The 11,540-nt window shown below is 50.2% G+C and overlaps 1 protein-coding gene across 2 annotated transcripts in view; it reads right to left on the reverse strand.

The window, feature by feature from the left end:
- The window catches only part of mmp24 (matrix metallopeptidase 24), a 188,564-nt gene extending 180,748 nt beyond the window's left edge, over positions 1–7,816 (reverse strand). For both annotated transcript variants that reach the window (XM_070896501.1, XM_070896500.1), the window contains exon 1: positions 7,632–7,816. In XM_070896501.1, the coding sequence (XP_070752602.1) occupies positions 7,632–7,760 (129 nt within the window). In that variant the 5' untranslated portion in view covers positions 7,761–7,816. The remainder of the gene's footprint in view (positions 1–7,631) is intronic.
- Positions 7,817–11,540: the final 3,724 nt, after the last annotated feature.

Below are 11,540 nucleotides of genomic sequence, written 5' to 3' on the forward strand. Positions count from 1 at the left end.
ACTGAACGTACGCCAAAGAGCTTATCACTGTCCTGGGCAGTGCCATGGTCAAGGTCACCTACGAGGGCACGGTGCACGAACTGCCACTCTAGATTGTCCCGGACGATGGCCCCACACTGCTTGGAAGGAGCTGGCTGGGCAAAATCCGCTGGAACTGGGATGACATCCGAGCGCTATCACATGTCGATGAGGCCTCACGTACCCAGGTTCTGAACAAATTTCCGTCCCTTTTTGAGCCAGGCATTGGAAACTTTTACGGGGTGAAGTTGCGGATCTACTTGGTCCGAGAGAGATGACCCATTCACCACAAGGCGCGAGCGGTACCTCGCATGATGAGGGAGAGAGTGGAAATCGAGCTGGACAGGCTGCAACGTGAGGGCATCATCTCCCCAGTGGAATTCAGCAAGTGGGCCAGCCCGATTGTTCCAGTACTCAAAAGTGATGGCACGGTGAGGATTTGCGGCGATTATAAAGTAACTATTAATCGTTCCTCGCTACAGGACTAATAACCGCTACCTAAGGCAGACGACCTCTTTGCGACGCTGGCAGGAGGCAAGACATTCACCAAGCTCGACCTGACTTCGGCCGACATGACGCAGGAGCTGGAGGAGTCTTCGAAGGGCCTCACCTGCATCAATACGCAGAAGGGACTGTTCATCTACAATAGATGCCCGTTTGGAATTCGGTCGGCTGTAGCGATCTTCCAGAGAAACATGGAGAGCCTACTCAAGTCGGTACCACGCACGGTGGTTTTTCAGGACGATATATTGGTCACGGGTAGGGACACCGTCGAGCACCTAACAAAACCTGGAGGAGGTGCTCCAGCGATTGGATCGCGTAGGGCTGCGGCTGAAGAGGTCGAAATGCGTCTTCATGGCAACCGGAGTGGAGTTTTTGGGGAGAAAGAGCGCGGCGGATGGCATTCGGCCCACAGACACCAAGATAGAGGCTATCAGGAACATGCCCAGCCCGCAGAACGTCACGGAGCTGCAGTCATTCCTGAGACTCCAACTATTTTGGTAACCTCCTACCAGGGTTAAACACCCTCTTAGAGCCCCTACATGTGTTATTGCGCAAAGGTGAGAACTGGGTATGAGGAAAAAAACAAGTAATTGTTTTTGAGAAAGCCAGAGACATTTTATGCTCCAACAAGCTGCTTGTACTGTATAACCTGTGTAAAAGACTTGTGCTAGCATGTGACGTGTCGTCGTACAGAGCCGGGTGTGTATTACAACAAGCTAACGTTGCAACCTGTCGCCTATGCCTCCAGGAGCTCGTATAAGGCCGAGAGGGCCTACAGCATGATTGAGAAAGAGGCATTAGCATGTGTGTTCGGGGTAAAGAAAATGCATCAGTACCTGTTTGGCCTCAAATTTGAGCTGGAAACCGATCACAAGCCCCTCATATCCCTGTTCGCTGAAAACAAGGGGATAAATACTAATGCCTCAGCCGGCATACAATGGTGGGCACTCGCGCTATCGGCATATAACTATACCATCCGCCACAGGCCAGGCACCGAGAACTGTTTGGATGCTCTCAGTCGGCTACCATTGCCCACCATGGGGGTGGAAATGGCGCAGCCTGCAATCTTGTTGATGGTGGCGCAGCCCCCAGACTTGTTGATGGTCATGGAAGCGTTTGAAAATGATAAATCGCCTGTCACGGCCCACCAGATTAGGACTTGGACTAGCCAAGATCCTCTGCTGTCCCTAGTAAAAAACTGTGTACTGCATGGGAGCTGGACCAGCATCCCCGTTGAAATGCGAGAGCTAATCAAGCCGTTCCAGCAGCGAAAGGACGAGCTGTCCATTCAGACAGACTGGCTGTTGTGGGGTAACCGCGTAGTGCTACCAAAAAAGGGCAGGGAGACATTCATCTCAGATCTCCACAGCACGCACCCCGGTACAGTAATGATGAAAGCGATAGCCAGATCCCACGTGTGGTGGCCCGGTATTGACTCCGACTTAGAGTACTGTGTACGGCAATGCAGCGTGTGTGCTCAGTTGAGCAACGCGCCCAGAGAGGCACAACTAAGTTTGTGATCCTGGCCCTCCAGATCATGGTCAAGGATCCATGTCGACTATGCGGGCCCGTTTCTCGGTAAAACGTTCCTGGTGGTGGTGGATGCTTTTTCAAAATAGATTGAATGTGAAATAATGTCGTGAAGCACCGCCACCGCCACCATTGAAAGCCTGAGGGCCATGTTTGACACGGCCTGCCTGACATACTGGTCAGTGACAACGGGCCATGTTTCACCAGTGCCAAATTTAAAGAATTCATGACCCGCAATGGGATGAAACATGTCACCTCGGTCCCGTTTAAACCAGCCTCCAATGAGCAGGCAGAGCGGGCAGTACAAACCATCAAACAGAGCCTTAAACGAGTCACAGAAGGCTCACTCCAATCCTGCCTGTCCCGAGTACTGCTCAGCTACCGCACGAGACCCCACTTGCTCACGAGGTGCCCCCGGCTGAGCTACTCATGAAAAGGACACTTAAAACCAGACTCTTGCTGGTTCACCCCAACCTGCATGATCAGCTAGAGAGCAGGCGGCAGCAACAAAATGTAAACTATGGTTGTCACGGGAAATTGATGTGAATGACCCTGTGTATGTGCTAAACGATGGACATGATCCCAAGTGGATCGCGGGCACGGTGATAGCTAAAGAAGGGAGTAAGGTGTTTGTAGTCAAACTAGACAATGGACAAATTTGCAGAAAGCACCTGGACCAAACGAGGCTGCGATTCATAGACTGCCCTGAACAACCCACAGCAGACACCACCTTTTTCGAGCCCACAACACACACCCAAAGGATCAACGACACCACCCCGGACCAGGAAATCGAACCCATCACGCCCAACAGCCCAGCAAGGCCAGGCTCACCCAGCAGCCCTGCAGGGCCAACAACACGCCAGCCCAGCAAGGGCACAGCCAACACACCAGAACAGACATTTGTACCGAGGCGATCCACCAGGGAAAGAAAGGCTCCCGATCGCCTCACCTTGTAAATAGTTTTCACTTTGACTTTGCCGGGGGGAATGATGTGTATCTGTAAAGCATGCACTCCCATGTTCCGCCACCAGGGAGCTCATCCCCTGAAGTCCCAAAGGATCCCAGCATCCCTTGGGAGCACTGTATATAAGCCAGCCCCTAAGGCCTGTTCCTCACTCTGGAGTGTCTTAATAAAGACTGAGATCACTGTTACTTTAACCTCCCTGTGTGCAGTCTCATCTGTGTTAGGAACCCAATATCTTTATTTCCTTATTGCTCAAAAATCTGTCTATCTCCGCCTTAAATCAACTCAATGACCCAGCCTCCACAGCTCTCTCGGGCAGAGAATTCCATAGATTTACAACCCTCAGAAGAAATCCCTCCTCATCTCAGTTTTAAATGGGCGGCCCCTTATTCTCGGACTCTGTCCCTTAGTTTTAGTTTCCCCTATGACTGGAAATATCCTCTCTGCATCCACCTTGTCTAGCCCCCTTATTATCTTATATGTTTCGATAAGATCACCTCTCATTCTTCTGAACTTCAATGAGTACAGGCTTAACCTAGCTTCATAAGTCTCCGGAATCAACCTAGTGAACCATCTCTGGACAGTTTCCAATGCAAGTATATCCTTCCTTAAATACGGAGACCAAAACTGTACGCAGTACTCTAAGTGTGGCCTCACCAATACCCTGTACAGTTGTAGCAGGACTTCTCTGCTTTTATACTCCATTCCCCCTTGCAATAAAGGCCAACAGTCCATTTGCCTTCCTGATTACTTGCTGTACCTGCATACTCACTTTTTGTGTTTCATGCACAAGGACGCCCAGGTCACTCTGTACTGCAGCATTTTGCAATTTTTCTCCATTTAAATTATAATTTGCGTTTCTATTTTTTCTGCCAAAGTGGATAACCTCACGTTTTCCCACATTATACTCTATCTGCCAAATTTTTGCCCACTAATTTAGCCTGTCTATATCGCTTTGTGTGTCCTCCTCACAATTTGCTTTCCCACCCATCTTTGTGTCATCAGCAAACTTGGCTACATTACACTTGTACACAAGTCTTTGAGGGTGCCAGGACAAGTTGAAAAAGCTGTTAAAAATGCATGGAATCCTTGGCTTTATAAATAGAGGAATTGAGTACAAAAGCAAGGAAGTTATGTTAAACCTCTTATATGGTGTCAGGGGTTATGGTACTGATGCTGCTGGGTTTATAGGGAGTTGGGGTTATGGTACTGATGCTGCTGGGTTGTGATTCCATTGGCTTATGGCATTGTCTGGGTGGTCATTCTTCATGTGTGAGGCTAGACTTTGATTACCAGAAGCTGCTGGATCCTCGGGTTCATTCCTATTCTAATCCAACATCGACAAACACTTATACAAAAGCAAAATACTGGGAATACTGGAAATCTGAAATAAAGGGACCGTTCCCTCTGAGACACCCTGATCCACTCCTTAATCACCACCATCTCCTCCCCCCCCCCTCCATCTCACCCGCCTTCCTCCCCTTCCCACGGCACCTTCCCATGCAAGCGTGCAGATGCAACACCTGCCCTTTTATCTCCTCCTTTACCACCAACAGGGCATCAAACACTCCTTTCAGGTGAAACAGAGATTTACCTGTACTACTTGCAGTTTAGTAGATTTGCTGCTCTCTATACAGTCTCCTCTATATTGGGGAGACCAAACACAAATTGGGTGACCTCTTTGCAGAACACCTCCGTTCACTCTATCACCGTGACCCCTGAGCTTCTGGTCCCCTGTCACTTTAATTCTCTGCTCCACACCCACTCTGCCCTTTCAGTCTTCAGCCTCTTGCACTGTTCCAACGAAGCTCAATGGACAGCACATCACCTTTCGATTAGGCACTTTACAGCCTTCTGGACTCAACATCGAGTTCAACAATTACAGATCATAATTTCTGGCCCCATTTTTTCAGATGGCAACTGTTGATGATTCTGCTATGCCCATTTACACCTCTTCCAGACCCAGCTTTTGTTTCTTTACCTGTTCCATTACCATCTTCTTTTGCTTTGTACAATCATACCTTTTGTCATTTACTCACTCCTGCCTTTCCTTTCGTTCTTTCCTCCCCTCCCCCTTTTCCTGCCCCTGCAAATGCTTAAAATCTGTTATATCTCTAATTTTTCCAGTCCTAATGACAGATGCTGCCTGACCTGCTGAGTATTCCCGCAACTTTCTGTTATTATCAACATAGTCACTGAAAAACATACAGAAAAATTAGGAGAAGGCCATACGCTTTTCAAGCCTGCTCCGCCATTCAATAAAATCATGGCTGATCTTCCACCTCAACTCCACCTTCCTGCCGAATCGCCACATCCCTTAATTCCCTTAGTATCCAAAAATCAACAATCTGCCTTGAATGTGCTTAACGACTGAACATCCAAAGCTGTCTGGGGTAGAGAATTCCAAAAATTCACAACCAAATTTTTTTTCCTCATTTCAGTCTGAAATGGCTGACCCATTATTGTAGGACTGTGCTCCCTAGTTCTAGACTCTCCAGTCGGGGGAAATAACCTCTCAGCATCTACGCTATCAAACCCTTTAAGAATTTTTAATGTTTCAATGAGATACCTCTCATTGTTCTAAACACTATGGAATATAGTGCTAATCTACTCAATCGCTCCTCATAGGACAATCCTGTCATCCAGGGAAATCAGTTTGGTGAACCTTGTTCCCAATCAGGAGCGGGAAAATAGATTGTTTCTGCATGCAAACTCAGGACACTGACTTGCAGCTCGCAGGGTTAATCCTGGCTGAGATCTCCAACTGCCCTGACCAGGGTTTGACCTGTGACCATGGCTAGTTGGGTGGTCAGCCCCACACTTTCCTGAGCTATCAAGGGAACTACAGATTACAGCTGATTTTCAATACATCTCAGTCACTAACCATCCATTCCAACATTGTAGGTGTTAGTGTTTTATAAAAGTACCAAGGTCAAATGTGGTTCAAGTGAAGAGGTCACCTTGGGTAGGTTGCATTCTCCACAAGGACACTCTCATCAATCGGTCACTGGGACTACTTCAGGATGACAACATACTTTCTCTCAGAACTATCCTGACTCAGACTGCCAGACGCATGAATTGGAATTAATATAAACACACATCATTACAGACAGAGAAAGAGACTGTGCTGTTGGCAGCTGGAGGCCCCGCTGTGGATTGATCCCAGAGGTTGCACTCCCGAGATGTTATAAACAGTAACGTGCAGCCATTGTAAAACAAGGGACACACAATATAGGAAATTACTCATACATCACCTTGCTAACCATTTCAGATCCATCTACAGTACATATCTGGGTCAGTGCACAGTGTCTAAATGGACGGAATCCATTGCATTAAGCAGCGATCGGGTTCAATGGAACAAAACAACAGCTGGGGCGGGCGGTTGTGACGGGAGCCGGGCGCAGTCTACGCTCAGGAACACACCGGGAATCGTGTCCTGATTCTGCAATCAGCTCGCACACTCCGCCGCCTCTGCCTTTCATTCACACAACCGCCACATTGAACAACCTCCGATAAATTCGGTTTATTAAAATAGCATCAAAATTATTTGTAAAATCATCTCGAGACAGAACAAGCCCCCGTCCCCGGCTCTCGCCCACTCTGCTATTTATAGTCCGGTTCCTAGATGTATTTTATTGGGAGGGGAGAAACATCTGCAATTTATCTGGATGTAAAACTGCAGCACATCAGGCGGGCCCAGGCAGCAGGAGAGAGTCGCTCATCCCAGTAATCTGCACAACACAGACACAAAGCCCATAACATCCCGGGCTCAGTCACCGACCCTCCTAGCACAGGCTACAAACCACCCAAGGGAATCCAGCTCAACCCAGCCCAGCTCTCAACTCAACCCTCAACCCAGCCTAGCTCTCAATTCAACCCTCACCCCAGCCCAGCTTTCAACTCAGCCCAGCTCTCAACTCAGCCCTCAACCCAGCTCAGCTCAGCTCTCAAACCAACCCAGCTCAGCCAACCCTCAACCCAGCCAAGCTCTCAACTCAACCCTCAACCCAGCCTAGCTCTCAACTCAGCCCCGATCTCAACTCAACCCAGCCTAGCCCAACCCTCAACCCAGCCAAGCTCTCAACTCAACCCTCAACCTAGCCTAGCCCAACCCTCAACCCAGATCAGCTCTCCACCCAGCCTAACTCTCAACTCAACTATCAACCCAGCCCAGCTCTCAACTCAACCCTCAACCCAGTCCAGCTCTCAACTCAACCCTCAACCTAGCCCAGCTCTCAACCCAACCCAACCCAGCCTAGCCCAACCCTCAACCCAGATCAGCTCTCCACCCAGCCTAACTCTCAACTCAACTATCAACCCAGCCCAGCTCTCAACTCAACCCTCAACCCAGCCCAGCTCTCAACTCAACCCAGCCCAGCTCAATTCAACCCAGCCCAGCCCAACCCCGAGCCCAGCAAATGCTGCAAACCCTCAATAACAGATCTCTTGTAACCCAGCTCCGCCATCGCACAAAGCTCCGCTCTGAGATGAAGCGGTGCCGGTGGAGCGGGCAGATTGCACGGCCCCCCGCCAATGTATTGTCCACCTCGGGCCAGGACCGGGGGGGTTGCGGTTCGGGATCGGGATCGGGACCGGGCTCCCCCCCGCCGCCTACCTCCACGATGAAGGTCCTTTCTTCTCCACACACCGAGAGCAGCCAAAGCACCGCCTGCAGGTAGCAGGTTCTCCAGGACAGGACGGCTCTCCCTCTCCTCCTCGGGTCCCCGGCTCCGGCCCCCGCCATCACCCCGGGCTCGCTCGAGCTCTGCTCCCGGTTCCAGCTCCTCTCCTTCTCCCTTTGATTTCTCTGCAGAGTCCGTGTCTCCGCCGCCAATCGCTGCCCGGCTCTGCGCAAGCTCCCGTCTTAAAGCGAGACTGTCTGGCAGTCTCTGGGACTCACATTGCCTGTCCGTCTCCCTCCTTTCTCTCTGTCTATCTCCCTCTATCCCTCTCACTCTGCCTCGTCTGTTTCCCTGCCGTTACCCTACACACTTCCGGGACTGAGCTTTGCATTTACTCAGCAAACCTGCCTTCTCCACTCTGCCCTGATGCATCTAACGAAACCCCTCCCTCCTCCTGATAAACTCAGGAGACGGGGCCCAGGGCCCCCTGATCATCACCACCCAGTGATGCTTTATGCACAGTAAACATCGGGTGAGAACAGGATCGGAGCAGTTAATGATCGAACATCCTGGCATCCTCACAGTAGGATTACTCTCAAGGACCAGGTGCTGAAGGGGTTCTGACACCCACATAACACAGACCCTAAATTGGGAATAGTTTACATTCATTTTGTTACTAAATTAAATTCAAAATGCTGGAAATGCAGGTCACTCAGTGAGAGAAACACAGACTGTAAACGCTAGAAATCCAAGCCAGAAAACAGAAGCCACAAAGCTGCCTGAAAGGGGGGTGGAAGTAGTTTCAATAGCAACTTTCAAAAGGGAATTGGATAAATACTTGAAAAGGATAAAAATTGCTGGGCTATGGGGAAAGAGCAGGGGAGTGGGACTATTTGGATCGCTCTTTCGAAGAGCCGGCACATGCTCGATGGGCCGAGTGGCCTCCTGCGCTGTATCATTCTATGGTCCTGCCTGCATCCGATGAATGATTACAGTCGGAGTATTAACCAACCTGGACTCTATCACAAGTCCAGCCCACTGTTGTGTATTTTCCGCACTTTATATTTCCGATTCCCACGTCCTTAGCTATTTCCTCTTCAAATATTGTGCCACTGGTAGATTTTGTTTGAACTGATCCAATAAAGAGCTGTTTGAGGGAAAATATTGCGAAGATTCACTTTACTTACGAAGATTTTGAAATCTGATGACACTGAATTTGTTCCATCGCCTCTCCAGCGGGTCTTTATTTCCAGAAAAGCTGAATTGAGAAAGTCTGGCAGGGTGAGGGACGGGTCATATGGCTTTCAAATAAAATATTGAAATTTGATGTGCATGAATGAGTGGTCAGTGATTGTAGTACTGTAGAAAAGAGATTCAGTGCCCGTAAGTCCTTTCTCTGACCCAAATGCATATAATTGCAAGTCTTTCTTTCTGAACCCAATGCAGCGGGTGTCTTCATTTGTCCAGACGGAGCTCGGCCAGAGTTTGGTGACGGGGCCATTAACAGGACCAGTCGCCACGTCCCGCTCAGACCTTGCACCGGGACCAGAGGGTGGAGTCAGGAGTAATGATCCAGTCTGGGGCATTGGGAACTGGGGCATTGGGAACTAGGGCACTGGGAATTGGGCACTGTGCACTGGGGCATTGGGAACTAGGGCACTGGGAATTGGGCACTGTGCACTGGGGCATTGGGAATTAGGGCACTGGGAATTGGGCACTGCACTGGGGCATTGGGAACTTGTCACTTGGAACAAGGAATTGGGCATTGGGAACTGGAGAATTGGGTACTGGGACACTGGCTTCTGTTGGAGGCAAAAACTTACCTGTTTGGCAGCCTTGGCCTTGCTACCTAACCCCCCAACCCCCAGACTCTTCGATCTGATGATCCAATTTCTCAGGGTGCTCATGGAATGCATCTCCTGCCTCATCAACACGGCAATGCTGAGCCTTGCTGGGAGCAGCGGAAATCACAGGGTGATGTGAAGGTGGCAGGGATCGGATATAACGGGACAGAGACCAGATATAAAGGGGCAGGAATCGGATATAAAGGGTAGGATCCTGGTATAAAGGGGAGGGAGCAGATGCAGTTTTGTGACAGGTCACTGGATAGCACTTTGGTCTGTGCTCCTCTCAGATAATGGCGGGTAGCATGCTGCGGAATGGAGTCGAGAACACTCGAGTCAAAGGCAGAGTCTTGATTGAGGAGATCTTCGAAGCGCTCCTTCCAGTGGGCCCTGACTGCCTCGGTGTCCTTGATGAGTGTTTCCCCTTTCTTGGCCAGCAGCGGGGTGGGGCCTTGGGTGTTTGGACCGTAGGTGGCCTTGACTGCGATGAAGAATCCTCACACATCATGGCTGTCGGCCAGCTGCTGTATCTTCTGTGCTTTCTCCATCCATCACCTGTTCTTTAGGTCCAGGGTTTTTTGTTGGACCTTAGCCTTTAGCCGTCTGTAATGCTGCTTTGCTGCTCCCGAGATGGGTTGTTGTTTAAGGCTCAGAAATGCCCTGCGCTTGCAATCTATTAGCTCTTGAATCTCCTGATCATTCTCATCAAACCAATCCTGGTGTTTCCTGGTTGAGTGATCGAGTGTCTCTTTGCAGGCACTGGTTATGGAGGCCTGGAGGGCAGACCAAGTGCTGTGAGCATTCTGCGTCTCAGGATCATCAAGGCATGCCAGATTAGCTATGAAGCGCTGACTGTAAAGGGTTCTCTTAGCTGGGTCCTTAAGTGCCCCGGCATTGACTTTTTTGCGACACTGCTTCTGCTGCCCCCTTCGCTTTGGGGCTATGTTGATGTCAATGATGGATTGGATTAGGCGGTGGTCCGTCCAGCAGTCATCAGCTGCTGTCATGGCACGGGTGATGCACACATCCTTGCGATCCCTGGCTCGGTCGATGACATTTGGAACGAGAGTGTTGCCACGATGCCTTGTATTTGTCGCTCTGTCGGAACACCTCAGTAAAACGCCAACACTGCACGAGGTAGAAAAAGCAATAAGACAGCTAAAAAACAACAAGGCTACGGGAGCGGATGAAATCCCTGCTGAGGAACTGAAGTATGGTGAAGAGGCACTGCTAGCGCGAATACATGACCTCATCTCTCATCTGGAGGGAGGAGAGCATGCCGAGAGATCTTAGGGATGCAGTGATCGTGACCATCTTTAAAAAAAGGGGACAAGTCCGACATCGGCAACTATAGAGGAATCTCCCTGCTATCAGAAACTAGGAAAGTCGTCGCTAGAGTCCTCCTCAACCGACTTCTCCCCGTGGCCGAGGAGCTCCTCCCGGAGTCGCAGTGCAGATTTCGTCCTATATGGGCACAACGGACATGATTTTTGCAGCGTGACAGCTGCAGGAAAAATGCAGGGAGCAGCACCAGCCCTTATACATGGCCTTCTTTGACCTTACAAAGGCCTTTGACACTGTCAACCGTGAGGGTCTATGGAGCGTCTTCCTCCAGTTCGGATGCCCCAAAAAGTACATCACCATCCTCTGCCTGCTCCACGAAGACATGCAGGCCATGATCCTTACCAACAGATCCAGCACGGACCCAATCCACATCCGGACCGGGGTCAAGCAGGGCTGCGTCATCGCCCCAACCCTCTTCTCAATCTTGCTCGCTGCCATGCTCCACCTCACAGTTGACAAGCTCCCCGCTGGAGTGGAACTAAACTACAGAACCAGTGGGAAGCTGTTCAACCTTCGCCGTCCCCAGGCCAGGTCCAAGACCACTCCAACCTCTGTCGTCGAGCTACAGTACGCAAATGACACCTGCGTCTATGCACACACACAGGCTGAACTCCAGGACATAGTCGACGTATTTACCGAGGCGTACGAAAGCATGGGCCTTACGCTAAACATCAGTAAGACAAAGGTCCTCCACCAGTCTGTCCTCACTGCACA

The sequence above is a fragment of the Pristiophorus japonicus genome, chromosome 12 (assembly GCF_044704955.1).
Source record: "Pristiophorus japonicus isolate sPriJap1 chromosome 12, sPriJap1.hap1, whole genome shotgun sequence".
Taxonomy (NCBI): Eukaryota; Metazoa; Chordata; class Chondrichthyes; family Pristiophoridae; genus Pristiophorus; species Pristiophorus japonicus.